The sequence below is a fragment of the Dryobates pubescens genome, chromosome 10 (genome assembly GCF_014839835.1).
Source record: "Dryobates pubescens isolate bDryPub1 chromosome 10, bDryPub1.pri, whole genome shotgun sequence".
NCBI lineage: Eukaryota > Metazoa > Chordata > Aves > Piciformes > Picidae > Dryobates > Dryobates pubescens.
The window spans coordinates 34,630,636-34,649,339 of record NC_071621.1 but is presented as its reverse complement, the minus strand read 5'-3'; the positions used below and the strand labels follow the sequence as shown (position 1 = coordinate 34,649,339).

General features: G+C 45.8%; 1 protein-coding gene across 7 annotated transcripts in view; it reads left to right on the top strand.

The window, feature by feature from the left end:
• FAT3 (FAT atypical cadherin 3) overlaps positions 1–18,704 on the top strand; it is a 475,061-nt gene that overhangs the window by 220,808 nt on the left and 235,549 nt on the right. For all 7 annotated transcript variants that reach the window (XM_054164880.1, XM_054164877.1, XM_054164879.1 and 4 more), the window contains exon 3: positions 2,602–2,916. In XM_054164880.1, coding sequence (XP_054020855.1) covers positions 2,602–2,916 — 315 coding nt within the window. The remainder of the gene's footprint in view (positions 1–2,601; positions 2,917–18,704) is intronic.

The following is an 18,704-nucleotide window of genomic DNA, read 5'->3' as shown; positions in this document are numbered from 1 at the left end:
GGGTGTCATTTATTATTGGCTCTTTTCATCCTGGCAATGCAATTTCTCTTCTGGACTTCTAGGCATTTTCATCACAGTTTGCTACATATTTCACCCATGTTTCTACAGAAACTCAGCAGCACAGGCTGCTGCCAACAGGAGTATTTAGAATACACCCTGCCTTTGTCTTCCTGTGCTCACCTTTGTTGGGTGAAAAATATATCTGAGCAAGAAGGGCATGGAGCTGATGCCATCAGAAAAAGACCTGAGTTCATGCATGGCTGGAATTGATACCTCTCCTTTCCTCTTCCTTTCTATGTATTTGGTCAAATTGTAGGAAAACACCTGGTCAGGTCAAGCTAGCATTAAAAAGCAAAATAGAAAAACCACAAAGTTGAAAACAGTTACTTAGTTGGGGGTTTTTTTGAACAGTTGTGTCCTTTCAGTCAAGGGAGCTGGGGCTGTTTAGCCTGCAGAAGAGGAGGCTCAGGGGAGACCTTATTGCTCTCTACAGCTACCTGAACGGAGGTTGTAGCCAGGTGGGGGTTGGTCTCCTCTCCCAGACAACCAGCACCAGAACAAGAGGACACAGTCTCAAGCTGTGCCAGGGGAGGTTCAGGCTGGATGTTAGGAAGAAGTTCTTCATAGAAAGAGAGATTGGCCTTTGGAGTGTGCTGCCCAGGGAGGTGGTGGAGTCACCATCACTGGAGGTGTTTAGGAAGAGACTGGATGGGGTGCTTGGTGCCATGGTTTACTTGATTAGATAGTGTTGGATGACAGGCTGGACATGATGATCTCAAAGGTCTCTTCCAACCTGGTCTGGTCCATTCCATTCCATTCCATTCCATTCCATTCCATTCCATTCCATTCCATTCCATTCCATTCCATTCCATTCCATTCCATTCCATTCCATTCCATTCTACATCAGGGACCTCTGTAACTCTGACTCCTGCCCAGAGTTAGATGAGGAATGTCAGGACCTCACTCCTTGAAGACAGGCAAAACCCCTTACCATTTAGTTGGCTTCTCTGTGTTGTACCAGGGGTGTGAGTCCCTTAGAGCAGAAGTTATGTCATTTTCCTCTTGCCCCTACCTCTCAAAGTAATTTAGTCAGGTTGGCAATAAACTTCTGTATAGGATGTGTTCTGCAGGGAGATGCCTGGAGAGGTTGGCACCAGGGCTGTTAATGGTGTTAAACATCTGGTCTGTCACACCATCAGATCCATCCCTTCTGCTGACGTCTCAGGAGCACAGGGCCATTGTTTTCATGGCTGCTTCTCAAGAAATGGAATAGACTTACCAGTTAATGTTTAAACCAAAGGTCTTGTCTGAATCCAGTATCACAAAGGCTGGTGCAATTTAAAAAGCCAGAGAGGCTGAGGAGTCATGCTGATAAATTACATTTGAACTTCACATACTTCATTAAGGAGTCCCAGTAAGACAGGCAAGGAGGATCCCTCCTTGGCAGCCTGTGCTCTGCAGAGTGGCTGAGCACAGAGGCTTCACCTTCCTTAGCTGTGTCCAAAGTCTGCTCAAAGCACCCCTCTGCCTATTCCAGTGTCTGCCAAGCTTTTCTTAGACTTCAGACTGTCATAAAAACCTTTTGTGCAATCTGATACAAAAAAAACCTCACCTCCTGAAAAACCATGAAGACACACACATCTCTTAGTGGTGCTGATCCCACAGCACCCTTTTCCTCACTGGTTAACTTATATGAGCAGGTCTTCCAGCACTCAGATGTGTTTCTGGTTTAAGAGCTCTGTATCTGTTTTTACCTGTTACCTTTGTAGCTTTGGTCTTCATTCCAGGAGCAAGATGGATTTCTAAATCACTTTAGGAAGAAATTAGAAGGATGGAAGTCCTTCACGGCAGGAATTAGGCAGGGTGGGGTGGTGCTTCAATGGAGTGGTGGGTGCCATGCCTCTCTCTGACTCTTTCATACAACCACACTTTCTCTCATGATTTTTTTAGGACCAGGGAGGAGACAACCTGATGTCTTAAACTAATAGAAAGAATAGCCAAACCCTTGCTTTCTCTGTGATAAAAGAGGATCTAATGATTGTCTAACAGCTTCTACTGTGTGAGCTTTTGATTGCTTGATATCAAGGATTTTGGCACTGTGCAATGAGCAGTCTTGTTGTTAAGTTTACCATATATTTGCTGGAGTTGAATGAATTAATTTTAAACTGCCTCCTGGATTTTCTTCTTTAACAAGGGCACTGGCAGAATCTTGAGAAGAGAAGTCACTTTCTCATGACAATTGATTGTCAGTGGCGATATCCCTCTCTACCAGAGTGCCTTACTGGCTGAAAATCATGGTATTTCCAGTTCCAGCTGTGGTCCCAGAAAAGAATTGGCTCTGACATTAGGATGCTAACAAAAACAGCCATCTTTTCCATGTCCCTGCTGAATTTCTTGTGACAAAGGATTGAGATTCTGAGCAGGGTTCAGCAGTGCCTGAGTTCAAGCTGCTGTTTTCATTCTATGCACAACTTAACTTTTTTCTAGGGGTGGAGCATTTGTGACATTCTGAGTACATTTCTATAGTGTAGCCAAATCAAAATAGATGTGATGTTTCGTGGATCCTATTCCTAAGATCCTCTGCTTGCTGTTTTTCTGCAGGAGTTATCTACACAGCAGATATTCTTGACCGTGAGACAACCAAGTCCTACTGGTTGACGGTGTACGCAACTGATCACGGTGTCGTTCCACTCTACACTACCATCGAAGTCTACATTGAAGTCGAGGACGTGAATGACAATGCCCCCCTCACCTCTGAACCTATCTATTACCCATCTGTCATGGAAAACTCCCCAAAGGATGTCTCTGTCATTCAGATCCAAGCCCAGGACCCTGATTCCAGCACTAACGAAAAACTGACTTACCGGATTACGAGTGGAAATCCCCAGAACTTCTTTGCAATCAATCCCAAAACAGGTAACAAACTCCTGCCTCCTTACAGCAGGGGGGAAATGCAATTGAAATATCTATCAGCTTAAGCCCTTTCAGGATCTGCTGGTGTTGCATTGCTTTCCAGCCTCTCTTTTCTGGGTGGTTACGTGTCTAATGCATCTTGTATGTGTCTGAAGCATCCTCTTTTGGATGGGTACATGACCACATTGGCACATGACACGCTGCAGATGTGCTGCTGCAGTGATCGCTCTTCTGGAAGGCACCAAATAGCTCCTGGCTGTTGCTTCTGCTCTGCCTGAGCCTGCAGAGCAATTCTAGAAAGCAGATTCAAGCTGTAGCAATCTATGGAGCAGCCTTTGTAAGCCGGTGTGCCACTGCTGAAGTGAGTGGCATGACAGTGGCCCAGCACAACTAACCAGGCTCCACATTACAGTAGCTGGATGCAAATCTACAGCTTATTTTCATGTTTTATTTTATTGTTATTCATTTGTAACAGCTGGGGATGTGGCCTGTGGATCTGTGTTGCAGATAGGGGTTTAAGTTAAAGTGCTGCTGTTGGCTGGCCTGGCCTTGCTGCAGTGGAGCGCTGTGCCTGTGCAGACCACCTCTGCACTTCTCCTTGCTCTCAGTGTATGAAGTGATCATCCCAGGAGACATAACTCAGGGTTGTGGATGCTCTATTGGGTGCCTAACTGTGCTGGGCTGCAGGTGGTCCTCACTCTGGTGTATACTCATGCTCTTTATCTGGTGTACAGGAACTTCCAGCATGGTCTGGAGCTAGAGGGTCAGGGGATTCTTTCACAGCAATAGGTGGATCTTTATCAGGTTCAGAGGATTCACCTAGCACTGATGCTGGAGGCAGTCCTTGTTGTGTGCTGAGGTTTGGTGTGGGTTTTGTTTTGTTGTGTGTGGGGTTTTTTTTAAGTTTATTTATGTCTGCTGCAAATTTCTAAACAGACAGAAAAGCAGAACAAATAGACCTGAGAGGCACAATCTTCAATTTGGTGCAGGAAAATGGCATTCACTAAATAGGCTTTCAACGTTTGGCTGGGCAATTCTATTGCAATATGTAGCATAAGAAGGGGTCAGGACCTTTTCAGACGTAAGCCCAGGTGAAGGATTGTGGAGCATATATAATCACGGTGTTCAATCTGCTTAGCCCTACGGCACATATCTCACTTATTTTTAACACTTGAAATGGCCAAAGATGGCTCTTCCATCTGCATCCCTTCTCCCCCTCCCCACCCCATAAATCCCATCTGGGCAAAGTAGCAAGAGTGAGGAGTGAGGACTCTGCAGTGTTCGATGCTTGTGCTTCCCTTCCGTCGGCTCCCCCCACAGAACAACCGGCTCGGCACAGCTCTGCCTGTCCTCAGGGCAGGCAGGATGAGCCCATGCCAAGGAGCAGAGCTGGGCATGCTGCAGCCCCACAGCACCCTAGCCTGTTAGCACACCATGTGGGGTGGCTTTTCCTCCCACCAGAGCTGTGATGCTTTTCCCTAACAAGATTTTCCTCCTCACAGCCAACACTGAAGATGGTTCATCTTCTTTTTGCTGTCTGAGTGCTTAAGTGCTTCAGGATGAATAACGTTGCTGCTTGGGCAACCCTTGAAGGGCCTCTGTTGTGTTCAGTCAACATCCTGGCTGGTGGCTGACTGGGATTTATCATAGAGGGGATAAACTATCCCCTTCTATCCCCTTCAGTGCCAAACACGGATCAACGAGAGCTTGGCAAGGTCTCCTCTTTTAATTTGCTTTTGTCTTTGAAAATGATGGGGCTGATAGACCATGTGTGCAAGGAGGTGACTTGTCCCATAAGGGAGGTTTGTCCTTTTGAATACAGGGACTTTGTTCTCCCTTAGAAAGCAAGCATCAACATGTGGTGATCTCTGCCTGCCCAGCCCCGACACGGGGAGGCTTTCTCCTGATGGAATGCTGATGTCTGATGAATAAAAGCATAATGGATTTTCCTAGAGTGGCCCTGGGGATCTTTGGCCAGGATCCTTTCAGCCATCTCCCTGCAGTGCACTAGCTTCTCTAAAATGGTGTTTTACACTCTGTTTGTTTTTTACAGGCAACTTCAGCACACACAGAAGAGATTTGTAGCATGCCAGCTCTGTGTGCTCACTGGGACTCAGCACGGCAATAACTCAATGTAGTGCTTTCCGCAGCAGCCTAAGTGCGGCAGTGCTGGATAATCAAGATGAAAAGGTTTAATGTGAGCCCAAATATGTGGCAGTTGCCACATACGTGGGCTGAGCAAGTGTGCTCCTGCCATCAGGAGAGAGCACTCATTTGTGAGAAGGGAGATCTTTTATTTTCTCTGTCACTCTGGAAGTTTAGACGGTGCCAACAAACTGACATCTCGCTCCTGTAACTAGTCAGGTGCTGAGAGGCAGCAAGAAGGCAGCATCCCACATTTTTTACATCCTTGCATGGGAAGCAGCACAATTTGGCCTTGACTAGTGACAGGCAGTTGGTTGGAGCGTATGGATGCTCTTGGAGTACTCAGAAGTTTCTCCAGTACCCGATTAGGCTTTGATAACGCACTCAGGGTTTAACCTCTTGATGGATTTGTAGCCAGAAATGAGTATTCCCGGAGTCTGGATTATTAGGTTTCAGGAAAACAGGTGGGAGAGAGAAGTTTGGCTTCCTTCCCTGTGAAGAAGCATGTGTCATGGTTCAGAGATCACTTCCTTAGGTCACCTGCCTATATTGCAGCAAGAAATCTCCCACAGTTGCTGGAAAATAAGGTATTACTAGCTGTGGCCTTATGTGACCTCTTTCTTCTCTTTAGGACTTGGTGCTCTGTACAGAGAAAGTTGTTTGTTGCAGTGTAGAGAATGCACAGGGCACATCATAGCTTACAGAGTGTGTCTGGTGCGTGAGTGGGGAGCATTTAGCACGTTTCTGCCTTGATTCCAGAAACTGTGGCTGTCTGCAGCCTGGGTGAGGTGAGTAATATCATCTTCTTTTTGGATGGTCTTTGCCTTGAGTACTGTGTCCAGTTCTGGGCCCCTCCATTTAAGACGGATATTGAGACACTTGAATGTGTCTGGAGAAGGGCAATGAAGCTGGGGAGAGGTCTGGAGCACAGCCCTATGAGGAGAGGCTGAGGGAGCTGGGGTTGCTTAGCCTGGAGAAGAGGAGGCTCAGGGGAGACCTTATGGCTCTCTACAAAGGAGGTTGTAGCCAGGTGGGTCTTGCTGTCTTCTCCCAGGCAACCAGCACCAGAATAAGAGGACACAGTCTCAAGCTGCACCAGGGGAGGTTTAGGCTGGAGGTGAGGAGAAAGTTCTTCCCAGAAAGAGTAATTGGCCATTGGAATGTGCTGCCCAGGGAGGTGGTGGAGTCCCCATCCCTGGAGGTGTTCAAGAGGGGATTGGGTGTGGCACTTGAAGCCATGGTTTAGTTAGTCCTGAGGTGCTGGGTGATAGGTTGGACTTGATGATCTCTGAGGTCTTTTCCAGCCTTATTGATTCTATGATCATGGAAAAGAATGTCTTGGGCATTGGTGCACCCTGCTTGTGTGATGTTCTTCTCTGCCTTTGCAGAGTCTTGTGCTCCACATAGATGATTTGAGCTCAGCAATGAGTATGTTTGCCTTCCTCTGGAGTTCAGTTTGAGCCATTTCATAGCTCATGCAGGTCATGCTGGTTTCTGGAGGTGGGTGTACCACTGCATGTGTTGCCATCTAATCAAGGCATCAAGTAGGGACAATAGGGAGATGAGGTTTTGTTCCCAGTTCTGATACAGGATAATAACCAAGTATCCAAATCTTACAGTCTTAATTTAGTATCAGGGAGTGGAGGGAATGATACTCCCTGTATGCTGTGTCTGTAGGTATAAGAAACCTTTTACTAGACAACCTGCCACTTCCTACATTTCTGTAGCCTGGCACAGCTCTGTGTGACTATTTTAGGCAGCGTGGGACTGCAAGTACACTGCATGCATTTGGATCTGTTTGAAAGCAGTCTTCAGACCTTTCAGTTTTATATACTGCTATTTGCTCTATAGATTTTGGAAAGGGGAAGAATTGCTCCTGCAGGAGCTAAGGGCTGCTAAAAGGCTGAAGAGAGGAGGACTTCGTCACTGAGGTCAGCTAGTTCAACCCATGCACTCACCAGGGGCTGGCTCCACTGAGGGATCATAAGTTCACATGGGCAGTGGGAACTCTCCCAGGTGGGTTTTATATGGCTGCCCTGGGAGAGGACAAGGGGAACGTGAGTGCAGCTGGAAAAGTGTGCAAAGGCAGTGTGGGCAGCCTCCCATGAGCATTTTTGCTTTCTCACCTCACTTGTTTTTTCTAACATACAGTAAAGCATCAGTTCCTCAGTGTGCACTTTTTTCTTGTGAGCTTTACCATGAGGGTAGTGGAACACTGGAACAGGTTGCCCAGGGATGTAGCAGAGGCCCCATCCCTGGGGTTATTCAAGGTGAGGCTCAACAAGGCTCTGGGCACCCTGATCTAGTTGAGAATGCCCCTGCTTTACCGCAGAGGGGATTGGACTAGATGACCTTTGGAAGTCTCTTCCAACCCAAACCATTCCATAATTCTATCATGCCGTGATTCATAGGCACAAACCTCAGTGAGTAGTGTAGCACTTGAGTACACGTGAAACCATAAGGCATCTGTGCTTGAGAACAAGGCAGCTAATGAAGACTGCTGCCTAAGTTTAGCAGGTCCAAGAGATCAAATTTGGATTTGTCTTTATAATGGGCAAGAGATATTGCAAGGCATAATTTTGTGAGGGAGGTAGGTAGCATGTTTTCCAAATAGGTGAAGTGGCTATCCATGCTACATGTCTGCAGGGAAACACAGCCCCTGTGCATTGGTTTCTCAGCCATGTCATGCACCCAGCAGTCATGGGAGCATTCCTGGTGCTTGGCAGCTCCAGCAGCCACAAGTCAGCCTAAATGCTGGTGAGGCTGCCAGGGGAGCCAGGGGTTTCCCTTTCAGCCTGAATTTTATGCTGCAGAGGGTTCAGGCTTGCTGTGGCAAAGCAAGGAACGAGGCTTCATTCCTTCTGGGTGGGCTGAGGTGGAGCTGAGAAAGAGATGGAGGAGGAAGGCAGAGTTGGTGGTGGAGTGGCTGACTAGCTGCCAGCTGAGCCCCTTGGAGTGTCACAGCCACCCTGAGCTGAGTGAGTTATTTTGGGGTTAGAGGCATGTGGAAGAATGTAAATAAAGTAGAAGATGGAGTTCATAAAAAAGAAAATATGATTGATTAGGCCTGTAAATTCTTGTTTTTATTTCATGTATTAGGGTGTTAATTTCTCAGCACAGCACAAGGGTAATTCACTCTGTTGATTTATTGCTTTCCTGTGCTCTGAGGAAAACAAATGAATTTTAATTCAAAACGTTGTATTGCTTTGTTTAGTGTTGCACATACATTGGACAAACCCAGCAGTCTTCTCTTCAGTCTCATGTAGATGAGATGAGGAGATATTTTAACTAACTTGCCAAACAGACCGGATTTCACTTTCATTCACATAGCAGTTAATGAATTTACTATAAAATTATGCTGGTGTGTCTGAAAAAAAGTTGAGTTCCAGTTTGCTTAGACTCTAGCTGGCACTTTTTAAACATAGGCAACCCCCTGTCACTCCTAAAATAGCATTTGCTGCAGTATTTAAGGCAGGATGCGCTAGTGGGTTTAGAAATAGTATATAGGTCAGTGTATCTTTCCACAGCAGTGATTCTGCTTCTGGAGGGTATCTTAGTGCTGTCACATATGCACCTATATTAGGAAAGAGACTGGGTATGTTCATAGTGTGTGAAGGTTTCTGTAAGATAACATGGGGTTAGTGAGTATCAGAACTTAACTGATATGGCTGCTGCTCTTCTCAGAAGGCTGGACAATGCTTCCTTTTGCACATACTAGGCCAGCCAGCATAAGATGCCTTTTTCTTATTTCTTCCCAAGACTGTTCTTCAAGAATGGGGCAGCTCTTTATGTCCATTAGCCACTGATGCCCCCAGCTCCCGTGCTGTACTCAGCACTGGTTAGGCCACCCCTTGAGTCCTGTGTCCAGTTCTGGGCTCCTCAGTTTAGGAAAGATGCTGGAATGTGTCCAGAGAAGGGCAACAAAGCTGGTGAGGAGATTGGAGCACAAGGCCTATAAGGAGAGGCTGAGGGAGCTGGGGTTGCTTAGCCTGGAGAAGAGAAGGCTCAGGGGAGACCTTATTGCTGTCTACAACTACCTGAAAGGAGGTTGTAGCCAGGTGTGGCAACCAGCACCAGAACAAGAGGACACAGTCTCAAGTTGCACCAGGGGAGGTTTAGGCTGAATGTTAGGAAGAAGTTCTTCAGAGAAAGATTGTCCATTGGAATGTGCTGCCCAGGGAGATGGTGGAGTCACCATCCCTGGAGGTGTTCAAAAAAGGATTGGATGTGCCCCTTGAAGCCATGGTTTAGTTAGTCAGGTTAGCCACCTGGCTACAACCTCCCTTCAGGTAGTTGTAGAGAGCAATAAGGTCACCCCTGAGCCTCCTCTTCTCCAGGCTAAAATAGTAATAATTAAGGAATAATAATAATAATAATAATAATAATAATAATAATAATAATAATAATAATAATAATAATAATAATAATAATAATAATAATAATAATGATGCCAGCAAAAAGCAGAGAGGAAATGATGTAAATCATCAATTCCAGCAACTTGCCAGTTCCCCAGAGTAAATGTTCAATTAACTCCTGAGCTGCAGCCCAGCAGTGACACAAACTGTCCTTGTGACTTTGAGTGAGTCACCTAACCTCAGTGGGTTTGGGGTTTTTTTTCTTGTGCAAGTGGAAATACTTTACTTACCTCATGTGATTGTCATGGAAATTAATTCACAGTAGACAGTTTGCAGATGAAATAGGCTGTGGAAATGCAAGCTATTGATTTTTCTGGTATCTTGACATTAATAGACATCCTTTCACAGTCGTGCATTCATAGGCATATAAAAAGAAAGAGAAGCATCACTTCTGATATGGTAGGGTGAAGAGGAATATAAAACTTTTTTAGATTAAGCAGGGCTAGTGCCAGACCACTGATTCCACTAAAAATGAGAAAATTTGAGCTCAGCCAACCTGTCTCCTCCATCCTTCCTGGCAGCGATTCCCTCCTTACTCTCTATGTGTTATCTGCAGAGGGGATAAAGGTGTGAGCTGTGTCACCTTAGCTGAGGCTACAGTAATGCTGCTATTAATAAAATAATAAATCCAGTTTTATCATCTCTCTTGAACAGACCTGATTTCTGCTAGCAGTGGCTTTTGATTCATGAAGCACGGAATACAACTGAGATTGCTGGATGGCTCCAGTATCAAATGCCTCTTTTAAAATGGCATTAGAAGATACAATAGTGCTCATAAATGTCATTTCTTTGTAATCAGCAGATTTAAACATGGCTTATAGAAATTTTAACCTTTCTTTAGATCTCCATGATGACCTTTTTAGTCCTCTTTCACAGTAAGAAGCTTCAGGAGTATCCCCGTTGCATTCACTGGACTGTTGTGTCCTCACTTACTCAGTGCAGCATAAGTTTTTAACCTGAACTACTGTTTTGCTTCAGTGGAGATATATGTCTGAAGGGCTAGAGCATGGTGGAGGCCAATGAGTCAGTGCTTGCTTATGAAGGTTACTGCCTGATAACCCAAAAGCTCCTTCCTCTCCTCCCCCAGCACCCATTCTGGCAGCAGCAAGGGTTTTGCCATTAATCCCATGGATTTACATTGTTGTACATTATAGCAATCATTTCTCTGTTTTTCATACAAACATCAGCAGATCAGATCCTCTCTCCTATTCAGTGGTAACTTTGGCTGTCAGCTGAGCTGTCAAACTAATTTTTTACCTTGTCTGTCAGTCCAGTTTCTCCACTCATAGATTTCCAGAAGCCACAACTACTCAGAACTGGTCAAAAAGCCATCTTCCTTTTCCATATGCTGCACTGTTCCTTCCCTAATTTGTAATTGGGGCTGTTGCATTCGCTTCCAGGTGTCCAGTTCTGGGCCCCTCAGTTTAGGAAAGATATTGAGATGCTGGAAGGTGTCCAGAGAAGGGCAACAAAGCTGGGGAGGGGTTTGGAGCACAGCCCTATGAGGAGAGGCTGAGGGAGCTGAGGTTGCTTAGCCTGGAGAAGAGGAGGCTCAAAGGAGACCTTATTGTCCTCTGCAACTACCTGAAGGGAGGTTGTAGCCATGTGGGGCTTGGTCTCTTCTCCCAGGCAATCAGCACCAGAACCAGAGGACACAGTCTCAAGCTTTGCCAGGGGAGGTTTAGGCTGGATGTTAGGAAGAAATTCTTCCCAGAAAGAGAGATTGGCCACTGGAATGTGCTGCCCAGGGAGGTGGTGGAGTCACCATCACTGGAGGTGTCTAGGAAGAGACTGGATGGGACGCTTGGTGCCATGGTTTAGTTGACTGTATGGTGTTGGGTGATAGGTTGGACTTGATGATCTTGAAGTGTTTTCTAACCTGGTCTATTCTATTCTATTCTATCCAAATGCCGTTGATAGAATTATTATCGGTGAGAGAAGTAGAAGTGAGATGACTGAGAGAAAGTGTGCAGCACAAGTCACAGCCCACTCAAATTTATGCACAATGCATATGCTGTGGACACTTGCCATAACCCTCCATATATTATGATGATGATAATAGCAGTGAATGCCCTTGCGTTACAGTAATTGCTTGTAATCCAAGTCTGATTTCTGGCAGAGGGAATTAGGTTGGTGAGTTAGAGATGCTGAGATGGAGAGTCCCTAAGCATGGTGTTCATGCAGGGGTAAGGATGTGGAGGGGGAGCTGGCAGGGAGCTGTGGTGTAGCCTGGATGAGGTGAAGGCTTGGACAGGGTGGGAGGTGGTTTTTTAGTTTTCTCTGTAGCACTTTTCACTTTTTGATCAGTCATGTAATTTTTGCTCAACAGAGGTACTACATGTGTCTGTGATGTTGGATCTTGCAAATCCTTGCAAATCCCAAGCAGACAGTATTGACTCATAGAGTCATAGAATCAACAAGGCTGGAAAAGACCTCAGAGATCATCGAGTCCAGCCTATCACCCAACACTTTTTAATCAACTACAGCATGGCACCAAGCACCCCATCAAGTCTCTTCTTAGACACCTCCAGTGATGGTGACTCCACCACCTCCCTGGGCAGCACATTCCAATGGCCAATCTCTCTTTCTGTGAAGGATTTCTTTCTAACCTTAGCCTTCTTCCAGCCTTAACCTCCTCCGGTGCAGTTTGAGACTGTGTCCTCTTGTTCTGGTGCTGGCTGCTGGGAGAAGAGACCAACCCCCACCTGGCTACAACCTCCCTTGGACTTGTTAAATGCCATCATGTTGGACTCTGCCCATCTGTCCAACCTGCAAGGTCCCTCTGCAGAGCCCTCCTACCCTCTAACAGATCAACTCCTGCTCCCAACGTAGTGTTGTCTGCAAACTTACTAATGGTGGACTCAATCCCCTCGACCAGATCATCAGTAAAGATATTGAATAGGATTGGGCCCAGCACTGATCCTGGGGGGACACCACGAGTGCCTGGCTGCCAGCTGGATGTGGCACCATTCACCATCACTCTCTGGGCTCAGCTCTCCAGCCAGTTCCTAACCCAGCATATAGTGTTGCTGTCCATGCCTTGGGCACTTTATCTCTCTTCATAGGATCACAGAATGGCTTAGGTTAGAAGGGACCTTAGAGATCATCTACTCCAACCTTCCTGCCATGGGCAGGGGCGTCTCTCAAGTAGACTTGGCTGTTCAAGACCATCACAACAGATACACTTCTGTTGTCATCTTAGAACAGGCACTTTTAGTAGCTTGAACAAAGTATCTTTGCTCTATTATATGAGCACTGTCTTTATGGACTGGAAGTTAAAGGCAAGGACTGTAGCTGGAACTTACTCTCAGTTTACTTCCAACCTTTGGTGTAAGTTGCAGAAAGTTGAGGTATTTCCTGTCTGGGAGAATGAGACTGACTTGTGTTGCATGTGAATATTGAGCAAACAAACAAACAGACAGAAATATTTGGGAAATGGGAATAAAAAGAAAAGGCAGCTCTGAAGACAGGTGTGTTTGTATAAGCCATCATGATGCCACTAATCACCAGCTCTTAATTCATCTTTTTGTGAGGTTGTGTCAGCACCTACTAAGCCTTCAAAATCCTGTCACCTTGCAGTGCAGCAGAACCAGTTCAACAATCAAGGTTAACAGTGGACTCCTGTTGTTTTTCCTTTTCTCTCTGACTCTCCATCAAAGCTAAGCTGATATAACCAACTATAATTATTTCCTAGGAAATTACTCTCCCCTCTCTTTCCCCCTTCCCTTTATGTTAATGAGAGCGCTTTTCTCCCCCTGGGAAGATTGACACAACTTCTTTGAAGCTTGTAGTGCTGTTGCCAGTGAAGTGTGTGACCTTATCTATACAGTTGTACAGATCGCATTGCCATATGTCTAGACGCACAGAGCTTAATTTAACAGGAGATGTAGATGGATAAAAATAAAGCAGTGTCTGGGGGTTAAATATCAGACACCCCTCCCCCCACCCTAATCACAGCTTTTATTTTATACCAAATTTTCTGTAGAATTCAGCACTGGTGAGGCTGCACCTCGAATGCTGTGTTCACTTTTGGGCCCCTCGCTGCACAAAAGGCATTGAGTTGCTGGAGTATGTCCAGAGAAGGGCCACAAAGCTGGTGAAAGGTGTAGAGAAAAACTTTTATGAGGAACAGGTGAGGGAACTGGGGTAGTTTAGGCTGGAGGAGATGAGGCTAAGAGGAAAGCTTCTAACTCTCTACAGCTACCTGAAGGGAAGTTGTAGCGAGTTGGGTATTGGTCTAGGACAAGAGGAATTGGCCTCAGGTTGCAGCAGGAGAGGTTTGGATTGGATATTAGAAAAAGGTTGTTTACTGAAAAAGGAGTCAGGCATTAGAATAGGCTGCCCAAGGAAGTGGTGGACTCAGCATCCCTGGAGGTGTTCAAGAAATGTGTAGACGGGGCACTTCAGGAGATGGTTTGGTGGGCATGGTGGTGTTGGGTGGACAATTGGACTTGCTGATCTTGGAGGTCTTTTCCAATTTCAACAGTTCTATGATTCTATGATTTCCCTAGCAGGGAATTTGCTCTTGTAACCTTGCATCAATCATCATGTGGATTCTGCTATGCCTGTACTTCCTCACCTGCTGCATGCTTGTGGTTCCTCCTCCCACGGTAGCAAAGGCCTTCACAGTGTGTGGCAAGACGGAGCAACACCGTTGCACCTGTTTTAGCAAGGAGATTATTGAGGCAAAGGAAGCAACTAACTCATCCTATGCCAGTAATAAAGATTTGGTCTTAATGTGCCTTCAAAGCTGCTGGCCACATGCAATGAAAAGCTTTACTGGCATGAGTCCAGCTCAGCCTGCCTGCTGGACCTTGAAAGCAAGTCTGACCCATCACCAGTATTCCCTACCACGTGAGCAGAAGTTACCTGGGCACGTGGGAGCCCCATCTATTTCCTATTTCCTGACTCCTATCCTTTTCCCAATTACTCCAACATCTCCCATCCCTGTCTTTCAGCCCTTCTTCACCTTGCTTTTTGTCTCTTGACCAAAGACAAGCCTGGATTGTCCATATGCAAGGAAAGATTCCAGTTTGCCCAGGGACATGGAGACACGGATGGCTCTAGTGAAGCCTTCTCAGCAATGTTAGGGCAGAGCTGACTCCTGTCTCTTGGTAGGTGAAGCAAACCCCTTCTCCATCAGCCTAATGCAGGTGCAGCCCTCAGCAGCTTATCTTATGCTGTTCTGGAGCAAGGAAGCAAGTCCAGAGCCCTCAAGTCCCTTGCTACCCCCTAATAATTGTACTCTTTATTTCTGTACATCATATTTGTTTGCACTTCCTGTGCAACGTGTTTGCTTATTCTGTCCTGTGAGTCTGAGTCAATGCCATGTTCTGCTGTGGGTTTGTTAACCTTCTAAGAGAAATTTCGTGGTTGTCAGACCAGCTCTGTGCAAGGCATCTGCGCTGCAGTGATCTATTTGTATCATAATCAGCAAGCAGCTTTGCAGATCGAGGGATTTGATTTGAAAAGTAAGCATTATTTCATCAGATTTAACTTACCACCAATGTATCACCAAGAATGCACATTCTCTTCTGTGTTTTGTTTTGTTTGTGTGGCCACAATACCCAAAAGCTAAATTAAAGTCTGCTCTGCAGAAGAATACTTTGCTATAATTAATTTGGCTTCCGTTCCCCATATGCCTGTATTTCCTGACCTTCATTTGAAGCACAGACACTATGTAATAAAATGTGCAGCATAAAAAAGGAGGTGCTTAAAAAAGCACAGGTGCCTTTTGGTACTACAGCTTCAGTTGAATAATGTGGCTTGTGCTGCCAGAGAATTTGACCACCGAATCATAGCATCAATAAGGTTGGGAAAGACCTCAGAGATCATCAACTCCAACCTGTCACCCAACACCTCAGGACTGCTAGACCATGGCACCAAGTGCTATGTCCAATCCCCTCTTGAACACCTCCAGGGACAGTGACTCCACCTCCCTGGGCAACCCATTCCAATGGCTAACTCTCACCGTGAAGAACTTTCTCCTGACCTCCAGCCTAAACTTCCCCTGGCGCAGCTTGAGACTGTGTCCTCTTGTTCTGGTGCTGGTTGTCTGGGAGAAGAGACCAACCCCCACCTGGCTACAGCCTCCCTTCAGGTAGTTGTAGACAGCAAGAAGGTCTCCCCTGTGCCTCTTCTTCTCCAGGCTAAGCAACCCCAGCTCCCTCAGCCTCTCCTCATAGGGCTGTGCTCCAAACCCCTCCCCAGTTTTGTTGCCCTTCTCTGGACACCTTCCAGCAACTCAACATCTTTCCTAAACTGAGGGGCCCAGAACTGGACACAGGACTCAAGGTGTGGCCTAACCAGTGCTGAGTACAGGGACACAATGACTTCCCGGCTCCTGCTGGCCACACTATTACTGATCCAGGCCAGGATGCCATTGGCCTTCTTGGCCACCTGGGCACACTGCTGGCTCATGTTCAGCCAGCTGTCAATCAGTACCCCCAGGTCCCTTTCTGTTTGGCAGCTCTCCAGCATCGGGAAGAAAATATTGTTATGGAAAATTGTGTCACTGTTCAAAGATGTTCAGGTTGGTTTTGTTAATGTGAGAACAAGGTATTTTGTTTTTCAGTCTCTGAAGAAATCTTAATGTACCTGTCACTGGCATTATTTAGAAAGACCCTTTAGGTGAGACAATCAAGAATTGAAAGCTTTCCCTTTTTTCCTTATCATTCTGTGTGTTTGAGGCAATTTTTGAGATAGGACTTGAGAACTTGCTTAGCCTGGAGGAGAGGAGGCTCAGGGGAGACCTTATTGCTGTCTACAACTACCTGAAGGGAGGCTGTAGCCAGATGGGGGTTGGTCTCTTCTCCCAGGCAACCAGCACCAGAACAAGAGGACACAGTCTCAAGCTGCACCAGGGGAGCTTTAGGCTGGATGTTAGGAAGAAATTCTTCCCAGAAAGAGAGATTGGCCATTGGAATGTGCTGCCCAGGGAGGTGGTGGAGTCACCATCACTGGAGGTGTGTAAGAAGAGACTGGATGGGGTGCTTGGTGCCATGGTTTAGTTGATTAGATGGTGTTGGGTGATAGGTTGGACTTGATGATCCCAAAGGTCTTTTCCAACCTGGTTAAAAAGAAAAACAAACCAAAACAAAGAAACAAAACTATACTACAAATGACACAAAGAATAATGTTTGCTAGATTTAATTTGCTGGATAGGTGTGAATTAGATTGATTGAACAGGGAATAAACACACACAAGATTACTCAAAGTAGATGCAGGGATGGAAAAATTGTTAGATGGTATTAACAGCTTCAATATGCCTGATGCTGTCAATTTTTTTCAGCCAAGTCTGTAATTTCTTAGGGGACTTCCCTCAGGTTTTTTATTTCTTTCTTGTAACAGTGTGATCCAAACTGATTAAGGGAATGTTATGTATTAAAGGAAAAACAAACAAACCAACCAACCAGAGAGCAACCACATGACCAGAATTAGCTCCAGAGTGGTCTGCTGGGGCAAACTGCAGCTTTGACTCAATAAAACGTGCATGGCCTGAATTTGTATGTGTGGAAACTCCTCAGCTTGAATGTGCTTGCTGAGAACAAAGTCCTTTATTGAGCAACACACCACCTATAGTCAGAGTCAAATAGACAGGATTTGGGTATAGTCTCTTCTTTGGTCAGCTGTATGGAGGTGCTTCACCCTGCCTCTTACGAGCTCAAGTCTGTTGGTTATTCCTCTCCTACTGTCTGATGTGGGAAGATCTCAAGGGGAGATCTCATTCAAGCTGCAGGAAGAGGCTTCACCTCAAAAACTTAGAATCACTGTGTCATACAATGTTTTGGGATACAAGGGACCTTAAAGTTCATATATAGATCATATAGAAAGGGACACTTTCCACTAGACCAGGTCGCCAAAAGCTCCATCCAACCTGGCCTTGAACAGGGATGGGACATCCACACCCTGTCTGGGCAGCCTGTTCCTCACCACCCTCACAGTGAAGTTCTTCCTTACATCTAATCTAAATCTAGTTGCTTTCAGTTTAAATCCATTACTTGTCCTCTCACTACTTGGTCTTATAGAAAGGCCCTCCACATCTTTTCTGCAGACCTCCTATAGATACTGGATGGCTACTGTCAGGGTCCTTGGAGCCTTCTTTATGCTGAATAACACGACTCTCTCAGCCTGACCTCACCAGAGTGGGGCTCCAGCCCTCTGACCATTTTCATAGCCTTTTCTGGACATGCTCTAACAGGTCCATGTCCTTATGTTTGGGACCTCAGAGTTGTATGCAGTACTCCAGATGAGGTCCTATGAGAAAAGAGTAGAAACTTCTACTTTCTGTGTGGAGTTGTTGTGCAGAATGGGTGTTGTACAAATGCCTAAGAGCCTCTTTACCTGGCTGCTTCACTAACAGCAGAAGTGCAGCACTGGGAATGTAATAAAATACTTAATGGAAAACCAAACAGGTCAGAGAAGAGAGAATTCCTCTGTACAGAGAGGTCATTTTTGCTTGGAAACAAATGAGGAAAAGAGATGAAAACATAAAGAAAATAATATGCATTTTGTTGAACTGAACATGTAAAGACAGTTGTACCAGACAGAAAACATAGAATCATAGAATCAATAAGGTTGGGAAAGACCTTTGAGATCGAGTCCAACCTATCACCCAACACCATCTGATCAACTAAGCCATGGCACCAAGTGCCCCTTCCAGTCTCTTCCTAAACACTTCCAGTGATGGTGACTCCACCACCTCCCTGGGCAGCACATTCCAATGGCCAATTACTCCTTCTGTGAAGAACTTCTTCCTAACATCCAGCCTAAACCTCCCCTGGTGCAGCTTGAGACTGTGTCCTCTTGTGCTGGTTGCCTGGGAGAAGAGACCAACCCCCACCTGGCTGCAACCTCCCTTCAGGTAGTTGTAGAGAGCATTAAGGTCTCCCCTGAGCCTCCTCTTCTCCAGGCTAAGCAACCCCAGCTCCCTCAGCCTCTCCTCACAGGGTTTGTGTTTGTGCTCTGCTGAAGTCTGTTTCACCCATATACATGCATGAACTTGGCTTTTGTCATCATGAATGCTCACCTTCACTTCTGATAGAGGCTTTGGGTAAAAAAAGAAAGAAAGGAAGGAAAAACCAGAAGAGAAGCCAGAAGCTTATCTTCACGGTACCTTAATTTCTTCACTTTTGAGTCCTGCAAGACAAGGAGGAGACAAGGTTTGAGTTTGGTTTGTTTGTTTGGATTGGTTTTCTGTTCTTTTTTCCTTTGTGGGGGAGGTGAGGTGGT